This window comes from Plectropomus leopardus, chromosome 14 (genome assembly GCF_008729295.1).
Source record: "Plectropomus leopardus isolate mb chromosome 14, YSFRI_Pleo_2.0, whole genome shotgun sequence".
NCBI classification, from domain to species: Eukaryota; Metazoa; Chordata; class Actinopteri; order Perciformes; family Serranidae; genus Plectropomus; species Plectropomus leopardus.
The window spans coordinates 5,451,524-5,468,867 of NC_056476.1; the positions used below are offsets into that span (position 1 = coordinate 5,451,524).

Below are 17,344 nucleotides of genomic sequence, written 5' to 3' on the forward strand. Positions count from 1 at the left end.
AAATTGGATGAACTGACACTTGAACAGTTTGGTTATAACCAGATTCAGTAGGTGTTGAAAGTTCGGTCAGGTGAAAGTGTTGAATCCGGCCTTGTTGTGCAGAGGGATGCCCTCCGCTCCTCTGAACTCCTCTGCAATATCATCGAATGTGCGACCTTTTGTCTCTGGGAGGCGAATCCAGGTGAAGGTGAAGGCGACCAGAGCCACAGTCATGAAGAGGAGGTAGACGTACGCACCGCAGATTTTCTGTGTGTGAGAGAGACAGACAGGAGTATTATTTTTATCTGGGTTCTTGCTCTGTATTTAACTACTTGCTTGTCATTATACGTTTCTGCAAACTATGCACATGTGATATTGGCACTTCATTATGTGGCTGATAGATTGAAACTTTACATTACGACTATGCTGTAGTTAATGTGTTTGGTTTAGGCATAAAAAGTACTTTTAAGCCATGACATGAAATGATCATGTCATGGCTTAAAATAGCTGGTTTTAGGGGAACTATTTCTGCTGGAAAAATAGCGACAGGTTGCTCAAAGAAACAACGATTAGGTGCTAAAACGGTGCTGGAAACAAAGCAGTGACTTGCTTAAAAACCACCAGTTGTTGTTTGTTTGTCTCCAGCAGTGGTCTGCAGCTCGGCAGCCGTCTCTCCGAAGTGTCACACATTCCACCGTTCCCATCGCCGCCCAGACGACAACGTTAACTCTACGTCACCACCATGTTGATCTGGTACGTACGACTGGGCTACTATTTAATCAAGAATAGTCCTTTAAGATCAAAACCTTACACAATATGAACAACACACCCACATACGTTCACAAAAAGACGAAGAAAAACACAAAAGGCATTGAAACAGATTTACACAAGAAAGGCGAAAAATAAAAAGGTTGTTTGATTTTGTTTCCTGGTCACAGTTTCAGGTTGGCTGCAATCTCTGCAGCACTAAAGCGGACAGATTTTTCCCTGGTTAACTGTTAATTTAATTACTATTATTTCAGCCTGATGTTAAAGGAGTTAGCAATAGATTTATACATATTCAACATTACAGATTTATGTCAGTTTGACAGTATACAGTGCAGGTTTGTATATAACAGATTAAACAGATTTATAGCCTGTGTTTAATAGTCGTGTCTCTGAGGTGTAAGAGAACTTGCAAAAGCAAGCAAGAAATCCAGCTCTAAAGTACAGCATCGAGGCCAGCAGTGTAAACCCACCAGTAAAGGAGGAAAGACCAGTGCCAGAACAAACTTCCCTCCCCAATTGAGCATGCTGGTAAATGCCATGGCGATGGGTCTGCCAGGCTGGTCGAACAGCTCAGCAGCGATGAACCATGAGATTGGGCCGGGGCCCAACTCGTAGGCTGAAATTAGGCAGAAAACCAGCAGGACTTGGAGGCTCCGCAGCTCTGGGACCAGGTGCTGCAGGAGAACAGACAAGTTTCTCATTGAAGGGTGGATGTAGGGGAGTCATTTTCAGTTTAGGGTTCATTTATTATCAACAATCAAATGAAATGTCCTCTCATGTTTTCAAAAATGCATTTAAAAAGCAGGATTCTGTCTTGTTTAAACAATGGGAGACTTCAGTTAAAAATCATTCTACAAGATGTACTATGGTTTCTTTCAGTGGAGGCCAGCTTTCTCAAACATTACATATCTTGTGTGCTTGAAGTTCAGTTTAACTGTTTTGCAAAACGATATAAGAAATGCCCAAAACGATCTCACCAGGACAGAGTCGACTATGGTCATGAGCAGGTTGCACACTGCTATGGAGATGAAACCAGTCAGCAGCAGTCTCCTCCTTCCTGCCCTCTCCATCAGGAAGAACTAGACAGGAAAAAAACAACCGATGGTGACTGTGATCACATATTTGTCCATTTTTTTAATAAAAAATGCCACATTATACTGTTGCATAGCACTTTGAATTAAAATACAAGATTTTTGGTGCAGTTTGTGGCAAAATCTGTAAATTTTTTGGCACATCTCTCTTTTTTCAGAGGATTTAGGGCCGTTTTAGACGGCCCTTACTGAGTAGCTGACGTTATAATGTGAATCATATTGTTGCCCAAATAGGAAGCTGAAATGTGCTGTTTACCATTATATTTTATACTCACAGCCACCAGAGTGAAGGTCACATTGACGGCTCCGACGCCCAGAGTCAGATATTTGGCCTGATCGAACTTGGCCTGAAACATTCTGGTGGAATAATTAATGATCTGGAAGAAAAGAGCAGTCGTTTCTTTTAGCTTAATGTGTTACTGGGACATCTTTTTAGGAACAGGAGTAATGTGCTGACACACTGCCCCAGAATAGGAGTAGAGTGGTGCTACGCCTGAATAATTTATTGAATAAATACAAAAACGCTGCAAGTGAAATATTCATCAGACAGTGAGCAAGCCATGAAGAAAAGAAAACAACCTTCGGTTTGTGAAAAAAAAATTCATAAAAAGGTGGTGTCATTAGTCAAAAATACATTTCAGAAGCCTTCAAATTCATGTCAAAGTGATTATTTTTTGCGTTTTCACAACACCGACCGCATTGAATCCAGACAGCTGGCTCCCCAAGTTGATGATGAGGACGATGATAATCGGCTGCTTGTATCTGCGCTTTTTAAAGAACTCATGGATGGTGACGCCGGTCTGAGTGTGGGCCGCCTCTTCCTTCATCTCTTCCAGCTCAGCAAACACCTTCCCTGAGTTGCCTCTCAGCCTCAGCAGCGCTGCACGGTTAAAAACAAATTTTAAGAAACTGTCGAGGTATATTCACAGAGCAGAGATACTCGAGTGCATTAAAAGCATTTCCATGTTTCTGATTCCTGGAAGTCAGCCATGAAAGCCGATGATAAACATTGTTGAGATCGTCTCTCTGTGTGATGGGTAACTGCAGGACTGTCGGATATCTCTTTTTCTATATGTAACTCCATCATATTGACTAAAATGAAGTACTGAGAAGTGGAACTCACCGGCCTCTGCTTTGCTCTCCTCTCCGCGGTTGATGAGCAGGTAGCGAGGACTCTCAGGACAGAAAGGCAGGACCAGGTACTGCGCCAGGGCCGGGATGATGGACAAGGACAGCATCATGGCCCAGTCATGCTCAGTACCCATCACTGTTTCCAGACCAGCTACCTGCAGCCAACAAATACAGGAACCACGTTTGCCAGGTTTACTTCGTGTCCAAATGTTAATTAATGTTCAGCCATTTGGTCCAAATCAAATCAGTTAAATGCTGGAAGTTCTTGCACTTTACCGGGTAAGATGATTTGGTTAGACTGAACTGTAAATCAAAGCAGGACTTGGCAAGACTTAACAGATATTCGTGTCCAAAAATATATATAAAACTATAAAAAATAAACTATGACACAATAAGGCATCACCACAAATTTGTCTTAGATTATTGGAGCTGGTACAACACGATGTAGAAGGTTGTGAAACTCATTTTAACACCAAAAGAAAACTAAATTTTTATTCACACTAATATGAGGTTTAATCCTCATCTCAAAAAAATACAAAAAGCACAAACTAGATAAGAAAAGAATGAAACAATCATTAATGAAAAACACATTTTGAGAAATGTAAGTTTAAACGTAAGCACTGCCAAGTGTAGACTCTCAAGTATGTAAAACTAAACTTCCAAAAAAAGCTTTGTCTGCCACACCCTGAAAGTTTTCCATCAGTCCTCACCATTCCCACCAGTATTCCCGAGGTGAAGGACACCTGGTTGAGTGTGGCGAAGGCCCCTCTCAGGTTAGTGGGGGACACTTCCTGTATGTAGAGCGGATTCAGACTCATCACCAGGCCGCAGAAAAGTCCGAACACCAAGCGTCCCAGGATGAGAACTTCAAACGATTTGCTGGCTTTGGAGGCGGACATGAGACAGGCTCCCGCCACAGAGAGGCAGTTTACTATGAGGATGGAGTTACGTCTGCAGAGGAAGATGAGAAAAATTATGAGACAAAAATGTGATGAAGATTATTTGAAAAAAAAAAAAAAAATCTGTCCCTTTTTTACCTTCCATAAGAATCTGCCAGGTATTTGACTCCCAGCGATCCCAGCAAAGCTCCAAAGTCTTTAATGCTGACAGAGAGCGACCACAGCAGAGTCAGGCTGTGATCTGGCATCGACTGGTTGTGCCTGGCTCTCCAGGTGTGGTTGAAAAACTCCTCAATGATCTAAACAGTTAACAAAACAAAGGACGATCAACATCAGGGAACACGCAGTAGAAATTCAAACCGTGAGTGTGATCTAATCACTGACGGTCGAAAAACAGCTGCAGTAAATCCATTTGACCAATCAATCACTTTTACTTTTACTGCCGGTATTGCAGGAACTGATCCGGCAAAATCTTTTGTGGTGTTGTGAGTTGTGTAAATGTAGAAGATCTGCCTCACTTGCAAACATGTAGTGCAGTGTACCTGTGAAATAGCAAAAGCCTGGCAGACATGGAGCGCAGCCAGAGACTTTCAGGGGATTGAAAGTTTATTCAGAGTTTTATTGAGGCTGTGAGATATTTGTTTGACGGTCAGTCATCCCAGCATCCCCCTCTGAATGGTATAATACGTTGTCTTATACTGAGTATCAGTTAGGACTTGCTTGTCCATTTTGTATACAGTATTTATGTTTTTTTATTGAAGGCATTTTTCATATAGAAAATACAGAAGCGAGAATACAAATAACAAAAAAACAAAGACAATCAAACACAGTGACCCTCCCACCCCTCACCCGCATCCCTGGCATGGTAGAAATAAATACTTAAATAAATTAATTTTTCCCATGGTTACAACCAAAAAAAGAAATAAAATTCAATCAAGTGAAGCATGAGGTCCCAAGTGTTGATAACATGTATATCACAAATGTTAGGTAGACAGAATAATAAGGGAGGGGGTGAGTTTTGTACTGACTCACTAGTTTAATGGATGAAATGATGGTAATAAAGCCAGGAAAGAAGCCCATATTTTCTTATATTTTTCTGGATTCCTCCTCACATTACACAAAAAAATTATGAGGTTTCTATAGGATGTTAATTTATTTAAACATTTTCTCTGCGATGAAGGAAGCTCTGATCCAATTCTGTATTCTCTTTTTACCAGCTGTGCCTGCGAGTATTTTTATTTTTGTTTTCAGTTCTGCATGACACTTTTGTTAAAAGACTTTTACTTTGTAATGAGGGCTTTCACTCTTTAGACCTGGGCCGGGATGCGAGTACACTTGACCACAATGTCCAGTTTATTTGCTAAGTGTGGATGTTGTGTACCATACCATACATGGGACATTGATACATGTCCAGGGGCTTTTGTAAAGGCGGTCTAAAGTACAGTCCATGTGTGCTTGAGAGCATTTTGCATCGAGCATGAAAACCAACTTTGCCAAACCACAGAAGTGGACTGCTATTCAATGTTTGTAGCTGAAACAATGTTGTTTCAGCGAGTACATGTCACTGATTATGATTATTAAGTCGTACTTGGGTATGAATCAGTCAAAATATGAAAAACACCCTAAAGTAGCTTGTGGACTTTCTGTAAATCCTTGTAGAATGGAAAATATTTGTTTTTCTTTGTTGAGTGAGCTATCCTTGGACTTTTTTTGACGAATCTTAGCTCAAGATGCTATCAAGAACTGTGAAGCTGAACTTTTTGTATCTGTGCAAACCAACTTAATGCCATATGTCCCCCCTCAGCTCCCGTCTGTCCTGCTCACCTTGGCCGGAGCGTTGACGTTGCCCGTGTGGTAGCCGATCTGCAGGGAGCCGAGCACCGCTGCCAGGATGGAGGTCACGAGTGTGGCTGTCAGATGGCTCTGTAACAGTGTCGAGGTCAGTGACAATTATTTCGCTATCTTGTAACTTTTCTTAAATGCAAACTGGTTAAAATTTTTCAAATAACACTGAAATACTTTGAGTGGTTCTCTGTTACATCAAACTCATTTACTTTTTGATACTTAATTTAATAATCTAAATGAAAAAAAAGTTCTGAGCTCCACACAGTTCACAAAAAATAAACAACCCTATGACTATTTGTAAAGGTCAGGGATGGCAGGAGCCACAGTATTTTCACACATTGACAAGATGTACAGAATTTTAATTAACACAAGTGAGTGTTAGTGCTCCTCTGTCTGTTCATCTGTGGGGAAAAAAAGACCAAAACAAACAAACCTCTTGAGACGCCATTTATGTGGGCGAGACGGGGTGTCACTCCCTCAAGATTTTGGTGCATTTATCTTCCTCTGACTTCCTCTGCTGTGAAAAACTCAAATTATGCAAAATATTTACATGCACTAATTACTGTCACAATACAGCAAGGCTACTAGTTTCACACACATAATTTAATGTTTTATAGACATTTGATTAAAACAAGTATATTCTTTTAGTTGTAATTTTTAACATTAGCAACAAGCAACATTAAATTTGAACAGAAATGTACTGTCGTCTTTAAAACAGGAAAATATGTCAAGAAGTGCTGTGTACATACAAAACTAATCAGTAAAATGATATACTTGCAACAAACACTTCATTCAATTCAATGAAAAGGCAGCTTACCTTTGCTGTGGAGTAAAGCAGACAGCTCGTCTTGTCCGAAACATAAATTAAAAAAGAAAAGAAATCCAGTTAGGTGTCCCTCCAAATTGAATAACTGTTCTTAAAAAAAACCCTGTAACCTTTAGAGTCTGACATAAAAAAAATCCTTATGAATGAAAAATATGATCAAACAGGAACATTTTTCCCTCCCTGAGCACCAAGTTTCCTCAGTCCATGTGCTAATTGGACATCGTGCTATAGCATGTTAATATATAATAACACCTTTACCGACTGTTACCGACTTACAGAATATACAGCGTGCAGAAAAGAGTGAATCTACATCTGCTTTAACATCTATACCTGCATCTACGTCAAGTTCTCACCACTGCTCCCGAGTGTTGAACGTCGATCCCGTCTTCATCCCTGAGGTTCAGATATGACTAAATTTCCTGAAAGAACACACCAGTACTGGACACACACACACACACACACACACACACACACACACACACACACACACACACACACACACACACACACACACACACGCACATACGCACACACACACACGCGTGCTTTTGACCACTTAGTCCAGTGATGAGGTCGCACTGAGCTGGTGAATTTTGGGCCGGCCTGTCAGAATGGCGGCTGCAGGCCTCCTCTGGTTCTCATGGAGCAGCTGATCTACGTCCTGAGCTTTCACTGACCAGGATCAGTTCATCAGCCGCAGCCAAACCTTAAATTAACTTTGTCGGAAGCAACATAACTGTTCTCGGGTCAGGGCTAAAAGGAAACTCGTTTCTGTTAAGTGCACTGTGTCGGCATTTTGGCAATAACTCAGCCACGTGCTTTAGCTGTGGGTGTGTTTGTGTGGCGCAGTCGGTAACTTTGTCTTCTAATGATCATTAAAATTCACGAGTGTCTTTCTAGGAACTTAGAAAAAAAAAGATTTCATATTTAATTATGTCTTTAATATACCCTACTAATCTTGAAATTGTTTTAACCACGTTAAACTTTATATAATTTTCCAAACCCATGTGAGAGCAGGAGACCCTGTCAGCTGACAATGAAATGTACAGAGCTGAAAAAAAGGCAAAAGTGTTACGATCAAATTAATCAGTTAAATTAGTGTAAATATGTCGGTTTCTCCCATTATTTTTGATAGTATCTCAAAGAGTAGTTCTGCTCCATAATTAAACAGTTAATGGCTTACATGTTAATAAATGTAATGAATTTCTCTTCATGGTAATACGTTGTTATAAATGAGTCTACTGAACATCTGTGTTCTTGTGTTTGGGAGTAGGAAATGAAAATAGTTGCTGTCTAATGAAAAAAAAAAAAAACCTCATCTTTATCCAGTTAGACGTCTAAGCAGGGGAAGAGCCTACGTGCTACATAATGAAATGAGAAATTAAATCATAACTACAGAGATCAATGTCAACAGCAGCATACCGAATTGCACAGATTATCTGACTGAGATACCGCGAGGTGCTCTCAAGCATAGTCTTAAAGGTACGCCCATTACACACTGCTGTGACAATTTAGAGCCTGGAGGATTTAACAGACAGTGCCAGGATAAAGTACATGTCCCCCTCCCATGACAACAGTCCTAATATTGGTCTAAAAAGCTCCCTGAAGCTCTGAATGTATCACTTTTCAACATCTGTCAGTTTGTCCTGGAGCCGTGACAGAAGCAACATGCACATATTAGAATAATCCCAAAACCAGACTGATCCCGATCAAAGAGATCCCATGAGGGGGGGCGATGGAGCATTAAGAGCTAAAGCATCCTGGCCTGCTGCATTTTTTTTTAATGTTTGTATAATCTCATCATTCGTGTTCATTATTAAGGCTGATTCTTTGTGCTTACATTTGTGCTGGCTTATGTTTGTGTGCAAATTTGTGTTTGTGCCTGTGGGTGTTTCTGCCTGTGTGGTTGCATATTTTAATAGTGTATCCATGTTTTTTATATGGGTTTCATTACCCCAGTTTTATGGTTTTCATGCTTTAGTTTTAGCTGATGAATCGCACCGTCCTTGTTGGGTTAGGGTTTCTTTGTTCATTTCCTCACATGGATCACTGAGATTTAATGCAATGCAGTCTTTTCAAATGACTGTGTGTGTGTGTGTGTGTTTACATGCTAGTATATTTAAACACATCTCCATGTATAGATGTGCTCATAAGGCATTCCCACTAGTAAAATACAGTTTATAAGGTAGATATATAAAGTTAGATATTATGTCAACAGAACACACACAAATCGAAATGGGCAGTATGTTTTCTGCTGCAGAGTTGCACGAGCCAAATATATATAATTATGGAAAAGAAAGATTAATCATAAAGTTAAGTGAGGAAATGTTGCCCACCCTCTCCACAAACCACATCATTTGTGCATGAAAATAATCTTTTATCATAAAAGCGAAGTAAAATATGTACAAATAAACATTAATTGGCCCCCGAGGCCAAAAGGTGATGAAAAGCAGATCGTTCTAATCCAGAGAGAAACCTGCGCCGCACTGACTCATATGTGAAATACTCGAGATGTGTTAAAGACAGAAAACGGAAACCTCCTATAGAACTTGATCAATTAAGACAGTGCTAGTTTCACATTTCTAATTTTTATTAGTAAATTATGGATGGCTACTTTCCAAACCGCTGATAGATGTCCTCACTTTCAAATATTAGATATCTCGTATTCTGTACTTTGTGTACCTTTTTTTTTTTAAATTGTGATTTGTTTTCAGACCCTGGAGAACATGTCATTATGCTTTTAAATCATCTACAAGAAGAATCTGTCTTCAGTCCAAAGTCAATGAGAAATGAGTCCTTGTTTTGTACTTTCTACTCTTGAAATGAACTAAAACTAAAAGCAAGCATTTGTAGATAAACTGTGGTAAACTTCCCTCCATCTAACCAGTGCTTAGATATCCCTCCTCCCCACGGGTGAATTTTACGAGGTATTGTGCTGTTGCTTGAACTGCAGACTGTCGTCCTGCATTTTTGCCTGCCCACCACATTTTTGCATTGTCACCCACCAGTGGGAGCGTTAGTTTGTTGCACAGTATTCTGGTAGTTGTAGGTTTTCTACTTCTTGAGCAAAAGTAAATGGCACAGCCCCTTTTTCTCAGTTTTTCTGGTCAGGTAGCACCAGTTTCTAAAGTATTTGCATCTTTCCACTGCATAGACGGCCCAGTTTTATGTAAAGACCATCTTCCTATCAGTGAAATACTTCTTCAACACTGAATGTGCTTGACCTCTGCCAGCTTTAATTCTTTATCTGTAAGAGAAATCTACCCACGAAACCACCCTTATTGAGCCAATATGAGCACAAAAAAAAGACAGAATAATTAGCATAAGGGGACAAAATGCGACGTCCACCTGCAAGCTCTGTTCCTGCAGCTGAGTTCTCAATCAGTGTGTGGATACGCCTGTCTGGAATATGACCTTTGACCCCTGAGGCCCGGCCTCCTGGCAGGCGACCCCCTGACCCTGCGTAGGCTCAGGCTGCCGGGCAGGTGCTGCTGCAGGAGCAGAGGGCATCAGGCACAAATGGTGAACAGCGTGCACTATCAACCCCCCCACCGCTAATGTTTAGCTATTGCACGAGCTAATTGCCCTCTCTAATTACCCGTAATGGTGTTTGATGTGTTTCTAAGTGTTTCAATGCACACAAAGGAGGGAAAAACTACAGAAAATCACTCGTCGCCAGCAAAACATGTGGAAAACATAAATAATAGGTCGTTGTAGTAGTCTCCAACAGAGCACCTCCAACATGGACTGATATACTATGTTTCCCTTCATTTTTGGTGAAAAGAGACCAGATCCTCTCTATGTTGACGTGCTGAATTTGTTTAATTTTTGGATGTTTTTAAAAATGCTAAATCATTTCAAAGATTCTGATCCTCTAATAGTACAGTTTAAGTATTCGCACATTAGATAGATGTGCAAAATGTTAGAAAACATAAGTTATAAAGTAACTATAACATCATTGTGGCGCACCTGTACTGCCCACACATCACTTTCAAAAACCCAAATTCCTCTCCTCACCTATGAAACCCCTTTGGCAAGCCGCCTACCCTCCACCCCGCCTTCAACAAAGGAGCAAACACACACTCTCTAAAACACACACACATGCACATACATCCCTAAGCAGCTGCGTCATTACAAAACTCTTTTGAACTTAACACTGGAAGTCAAATGCCACATGTGTCGGTACAAGACAGATGTACTGCAGCTGCCTCTTGGCTCCAATTTCATCTGTGATACAACCCTCCCTGCCTCCCCCCATTCCCGAACCACCCCCATCACCAGCGACCTCACCCCCGAAGCCCTCCTCCGCCTCCCATCATGCACTGACAACATCCGTACCTTTGAAGTGTCATCACTAAATCAGAGCATCTCACACCACAAATCAACAGGCCAAACAGAGTGCATCTTTGGAGCCAAAATTTATCGGTCAAAATGGGGTTGCAAATGAATCATTTATATTGCAAACAGAGAGTCCATTTGAAACTATTTTTAAAGTTCAAACAAAATCACCTGCCAATTTTCATGCAAGCTTTATACAAACAGTGACATATGAGTCCCCATTAAAGTTAAAACATCTCAAGACATCTTCTTTAAAAATATTTATTGCCGGTTCATGGAATTCAGTTGGCATGGCTGATACTGTGCAGTATGTGTGTGCATACCTGTCTAACATAGTTCAATATGTGAACTCGCAGTCTGCAGTGAACCCTCGTCACCATTAGGGGTCAGTGTTTAACTCCATCTCCCTCCGCTTGTTCTCTAGTTCAGCTCTAAAAGCCTCTGCTGCACAGCTCTGGTTTAAAACAGCATCAGGATCAGCTTTATGATATTGTTGCTTTCATCGTTGCAACTACGATGGATTAACAAGGGAAAGAGAAACAACGCTGTTTTGTAAACGAAAAATCCATCTGAGCATTGTTCTTAATTTATAATTAATACGCTTTTAAAAACTCCTTCAGCTTGAGAAAAAACGATGACATACTTGCAAAGTGGTGCATTATAGTCTTATAATGTGTTCACTTTCGTTCTCTCTTTATATTATCCTGCAAAATATAAGTGATGATGTAACTATTTTGGGTCACATCTTAGTTACTAAAACAGTGGGATGAGCAATAACTGATGTTTTTGGCTATTGGGGGTAATGAATATTACTTGTAAATGCATATCAAACATGATATAGTTGCAGCCAGAAAACAACAAAGAATGAGCTGTGACTAACTATAAAAAAAGCTGAGGGTACACCTTTTGAACCATTTCTCATGGAAAACTTGTCATGGAATATCACAAAAACATTTTTCCAGGCCTGGAAAAATCAAGGAATAAGTGCATTGACTTTGCCAGTAGTTTTGAAGTGAATACGATCATAACCAACTATAAGGCATTTGGGAAAAGTTGCTGTTTAATTGTCATACAATGATTAACATTTGTAGTAAAAGAAACTAAACAGTTCTACCATACACTAGCCATTATTATACACTGTGAGTGGGTAAAGACATTTTATTATGGTTCCTTGAAAAGTCATGATCAGTTTTGAAACTGAGTTCATAAAAATGTTTGGAGCCCTGATTTTTACAATGTCATTTGTTAATGTTAAAATATCAATTATCATCATTTTAGTATAAAGTAACTGGTGTGTTCAGTTGTAGTGAATGTGGGGAATCTACAGACCTTTTTCTCATCATGGCCTCTTTGAATTTATGTCTCAGTTCAGGTGGGAAAAACACAAACTACCCAGAAAATGATAAAACCCAGGTGTAAGCTGCTGTTGTGTGCCAAGATGCACTTCATAAACTCTATTAGTGATGGTTCCCCTGAAAGCAAAAACCCCCCAAAAAACAGCCATTTTTTATTTTTGGTCTTTTCTATTGTTTAGTCTTGTGTCAGTCTGTTGTGACAAAGGTTCAAATAGCTCAGGAAATAAGATCTATAGTAAAGTGGAAAGGCATTTTTGTTTTCTTTGCCTAGCCAAACAGCTGCACCTCAAGCCACAAAATTTACATCGACCAATCTCACCCAAAGACAACATGTCTCAGTGTTTTGTTTTCCAACAGATCTTATTTCTTCAGCTATGAATAAGAAATATTGTCAAAACACATTGAGACAGTCTTGAGAAGCCTGTTGGGGCTTTGCAGTGGAAAAGTTGCCGGCGAGCAGCGAGACGATCTTGGCTGCTCCCCGTCAGACTGACAGTCATCTGTAAGCCTCCTTCACGATACGTCCCCCATCGTGATTAGCAGTGATTACCATCCTGTTAGGTTGTTTTAGATCTCTCATGTGATCTGCAGCTCGGCGGCGTCTGGAAGCACTTCAGCAGACACACAAGCCCAGTGTTCAAACCTGGACTGCAGCAGGCACTCAGGAGAGACTGCACCGCCGTCTAAGAGAGACGTTTCTATTCTCATTCTTGGCATAACTGTTCAAATTAGACCTGACTGGACTTGTGATTGTTGTGGATTAAGCACCAGATAGATACTGTATACATTCTTGACCGCGTATAGTGATGACAAGAGTCGTAAAACACAAGCTGTAATAGTCAAATAACTCCACCACAGATAAAATAAACAGTGCTCAGCGCTTATAACACAGTCTGGTCTAAGCATTTCAATACTGTGAATCAGCTACTGTAATAGGCTAATGTTTGACATGATGTAAACACAGAGAAAAGTGTATATTTTTTACAGTAAGTCAGACTGAAAAGCAAAGTAAGTGAACAGCCATATACCCCACAATGAAATTTAGTAAAACAAACAAACAAACAAAGGTTATTGTACATATTTACAATGGGAGCCTTTTTTTGTCTCATGTTCATGAGCCACTGCAGTGACTCTTGGGACTATGCTTAAGAAATACACAACTCAAAACAAATACAAAACAAGCATTCAGACCACAATAGCAAACTCATGATTCTCCAATTTTCAAACTCAATTGTTCCCAAATGTGAGGACAAAATTTTATTTACATTCCAAAACGTGTTCATAAGGTCCTTTTCTAGTGTTTTTCCTCCCTGCTCTGTCATTTTCCTCTTCATTCGACACCCTGGGGGGTATTTTAAAAAGACTTACTGCATTGTCTTGCATAAGGTGGCAAAGCTCCAAGTATGTGTGGTGGTAAGTGTTTCACAGAGCAGGACACTGGAGGACAGACAGCGAATGTGTTTACATACACAAAATGTACTCCGGTAGTACTAGGGAGACTCAAATATTTATTTTAGGAACTGGCATTTGTAAATGCCACATCTTGTTTACAATAAGTGGGATAAACGTGAATATGACATCTGAAATGGGCTGATATTAACGGGATACTGAGCCATGTAAACATCTTACTCCATTTACTGGTCGGGTTTAGTCATCTGTGCCACCTCTTTTTTCTGGGACTAATAAGAATATTTAAACGTCATTCTCTGGACTGAAATCTGTTTCGGAAAAATTAAATCCCCACCAGGGGGTCTTTGTCAGAAATTAGTTGATGTTGCGATTTGTAAAGGTAGCCAGGAGAGCCTGATAAACCCAAGATCACCAAACACTGTGAAAAATTAAAAAAACATGCTGAATTCAACATTAACATACTGGAAACACTCTTAGCTGTTTCTCAGGTTTGATTGTGTAGAAAAGCATTAACTTAGTAGAGTAATAAAACTAGGCACACTAACTTTACATAAACTTACATGTGGAACAACAGAGTTAAAGAGTTGTGTACACCAATGGCCTTCATTGTGGTTTGAACTTAAAACTGCATTAATTCAGATTTTTGATACATCCGCTTTAAATCCAGTGGACTGTGGGTCTTTGAACAGAAGAGCCCTCAGAGGATTATTACCCAACTCGGCAGCTGCTTTTTAGTTTCTTCTAAGGTTCTGTATGTAACTTTTTTAGAAAATTGGCATGAGTGACGCCTCTCTCTGAGGCTGTTAAGTGATTATAGTCAGCATCCTGAATGAGCACCTGGGCATCGGCCAAAACGTTGACTTGACAAATTCGAGACTAATAACGTTACTATCTGTAATGTTCCTAAATTGTCTCCATGATATTAACTAGCTTGCGAATTGATTCATTAGCTCATGTTATGAAGAAACTAACTGCAGATCTTTGCTGTGTAGTTAAGTTACAGTTAGCTGGATAACCTTATCTTAGGTTACAGTAAGCCCAGCTAGCTGTAACTTAGCTTTATTACATGAGTCTGGCTTCATAAAAATTGCTCATAAAGTAATTTGCAGACCACCTCTGAGAGTCCGGATAAATTAGCTCACATTATCCACTCAAGACAGCAATTTGCCATGTTAGCTACTAATGCAGCCGTAACAGCAAGCAGGCTAACATTAGTTAATGCTACCTAAAACCAAAATATCACAATATATTTCCCGTCAGTGTTTCCACTAGAATGTTTTCAGCACCAGGGGACACTGAATTTATGATACGAGGTACTGACTTAGTTGAATTTACTGTTTATCAGACCACAAACTAGCCGACTTGTGGTCCTTCTGTCTAGCAGTTTTGGAGATCTGAGGTTTTAGCAGCATAAGTTTAGCTAAACGCTGGCGTTAAGTGAATGTCTGTCTGTGTGGACTCTGTGTTGTGGTAGGTGCCGGTCATTTTTTTGATGTTAGCAGACTCCATTTCTTAACTTACGTTGGCTACTGTTGAACACTTTAGAGGAGGTGAAAGGTGGCAATGCACTTGGTAATGCATAACATCAGTCCACGGGCTATTAGAGGTAACAGGAAGTCAGGAAAGGTATCCATTTTTAAGTTACGTTACAGTCTAATCACCCCAGTTGGCAATAATGTGAATAATACATGTAGAAAGTTACATACAGAACCATTAACTCATTGTTTTTATGGCACATGTACTTTATAATTTGGCACTCATCAAGCCATTTTCAACAAATAAGCCACGATACACCGACCATGAAGCTACCTGCTCAGCACCAATGATCTAGTTTGTCACTAGCTGGTGGACATAGTTGAGCATTTAAAAGCTAAAGAACCAGATATTTCTGTCAGTAGTAGGGGGTAGACCAAAACAGAGCTTAAAAAAGAGCTATTAATTGGATTTAGGATGATTATTTTGCTTTGTGTTGGCTACATCTGTAAAGACACAACTCATGCAAGCCGTAACAATTTTTAAAGCAATTACAGTTGAGTTGTGTCTCTCCAAAACTATTAATGCAGCTTTAATATGTTCAAACGACCACGTGCATGTAGAAACCTGCTGTGTGCTACAGTGTGAAGCTGCGTTAGTATACTGCGAGGACTTTGAATGTACTGTACCAGTGTTGGGGGCGGGGGTGCATGACTTAAAAGTACTCACATTACTTTTGTAATTACTGACAGCTGTTGCACATTTTTTAATTCTCACAATCTGTTTCAGTTTTCTTTTTGAAATGTTTTTAACTATAATTATTTCAGTTTTAGCACAAACATGATAGAAAAAGAGTAGAAAAACAATGAAAACCTCAAGTGTGCTGATAACAAAAAACTACATACAACACAATGGTCTTGCATTGTTTTCCGGTTGTACAAGAAGTACACCGCTAAGTATCTGTGTGGTAAACAAGTAAGTACTTACTTAGAGCTATTTTCCCCAACACTGGTATGCACTAAAGAAAATACAGACGTAAAATATCTCAGACATTGTTCACAAAGATCTGATTCTGGAGCCAAAATGTTAATGTATCAAGAACGTTCTGTACAGTGCAAGGGGATTCATTCAGCTAATTTTGTGCTGATAAATTAGACTTCGTGGTCACAGTTTTGATTTTAACACATGCCGTTCTCTTAATATTGCATGCTCACATACAACATTACACATTCTTTAAACTGGTCTAGCTCCTCCTTTTAGTACGAGCAAAATTTGGGCATTTGGGCTCACTGAGCTTCTCTTAAGTGAGTTACCACTGGCCCGTGTGCTCTTATATGTAACAGGGGAAATGTAAGTTTAATTTGATAGCCACAAAATGTGTGTTAGTGCCTGTTCCTGGTATGTGAGGAGAGAACGAATCACAACAGCAGACTGAAACACAAGGGGAAATGTGGCAACATACACATCTTCCAGTGGTGAGCCTGTCATCTTTTTACAAATATATTCTCATTCTTACATTGACCTTTTCAGTCACTTGAAGAGAAAAAAAACAACACATGTACAAACAGATAAAACGTCAAACATAGGGAGGAGAAAGTGCAAATATTTTGGCGCCGCTTCGTTTTCTTGTTTTTCTGTTCACTTTTTTTTTTTTAACTCAGGAACTTCTTAATTTTTCTACTCCATCTTTCTCTTTCCTGTCAGCAAGCGTACAGATGCCTTCCCTCTGTGCCCTCTGCTCTCGTCTCAGCTTCTCGATCCTTCTCTTCTCACACCAGACGACCTACTGCGAACAAAGACAGAAGGACAGGAGAGAGAAAAAAAAAACATATTCACTCATCTGTTTTAGTGTCCAGCATACAGATGCACTCACACATAGCTGCTGCGTGACGAAGACAATGGCATCCCTCCACAGGCAGAAGCTCATTTAGAAACACTCACACGTAAAAATCTAAATCATGTACGTAACATCTGAATATAGTTTAATAAAAACTAGTGATGCATGTTGCGTTTCTGAATGGCCGCGTTCATGTGGAAAGCAGATCCGTCATCTGCAGGGAATAATGTTTCTGTTCACATCTCACCAGCGTCAATTTCCTCAAGTTTAACAATTATATTCAATCCTGTCCTGACAAATTTATTTTATTTAGCAAAGAACCCAAAAATAAATGTAATATTTCTTTGATTTATTTATTTGTTTATTGCCTCATGGTTTATTCTATCTTTATA

At 39.7% G+C, this 17,344-nt stretch overlaps 2 protein-coding genes across 10 annotated transcripts in view; both read right to left on the reverse strand.

Annotated features, from left to right (window-relative positions):
* Positions 1 to 66: 66 nt before the first annotated feature.
* On the reverse strand, positions 67 to 6,161 carry LOC121953794 (solute carrier family 2, facilitated glucose transporter member 1). Its single transcript, XM_042501016.1, has 10 exons — positions 6,147 to 6,161; positions 5,693 to 5,791; positions 4,007 to 4,167; positions 3,680 to 3,920; positions 2,962 to 3,124; positions 2,534 to 2,718; positions 2,114 to 2,215; positions 1,725 to 1,826; positions 1,218 to 1,421; positions 67 to 246 (listed from the first exon to the last, which is right to left on the reverse strand). Exons 1-10 carry the CDS (start codon positions 6,159 to 6,161, stop codon positions 67 to 69), a joined length of 1,452 nt encoding a protein of 483 aa, XP_042356950.1.
* A 6,890-nt stretch (positions 6,162 to 13,051) lies between these two features.
* smoc1 (SPARC related modular calcium binding 1) overlaps positions 13,052 to 17,344 on the reverse strand; it is a 67,283-nt gene continuing 62,990 nt past the window's right edge. For 8 of the 9 annotated variants that reach the window (XM_042500328.1, XM_042500327.1, XM_042500324.1 and 5 more), the window contains one exon: positions 13,052 to 16,901. In XM_042500328.1, the coding sequence (XP_042356262.1) occupies positions 16,862 to 16,901 (40 nt within the window). In that variant the 3' untranslated portion in view covers positions 13,052 to 16,861. The remainder of the gene's footprint in view (positions 16,902 to 17,344) is intronic. The other variant, XM_042500321.1, reaches the window with a different exon arrangement.

Coding starts and splice junctions, on each gene's coding strand:
- LOC121953794 (XM_042501016.1), bottom strand. Junction 4,168..5,692: donor ACGTCAACGCTCCGGCCAAG/GTGAGCAGGACA, acceptor TTAACTGTTTAG/ATCATTGAGGAGTTTTTCAA. Junction 247..1,217: donor TGGTCTTTCCTCCTTTACTG/GTGGGTTTACAC, acceptor TCTCACACACAG/AAAATCTGCGGTGCGTACGT.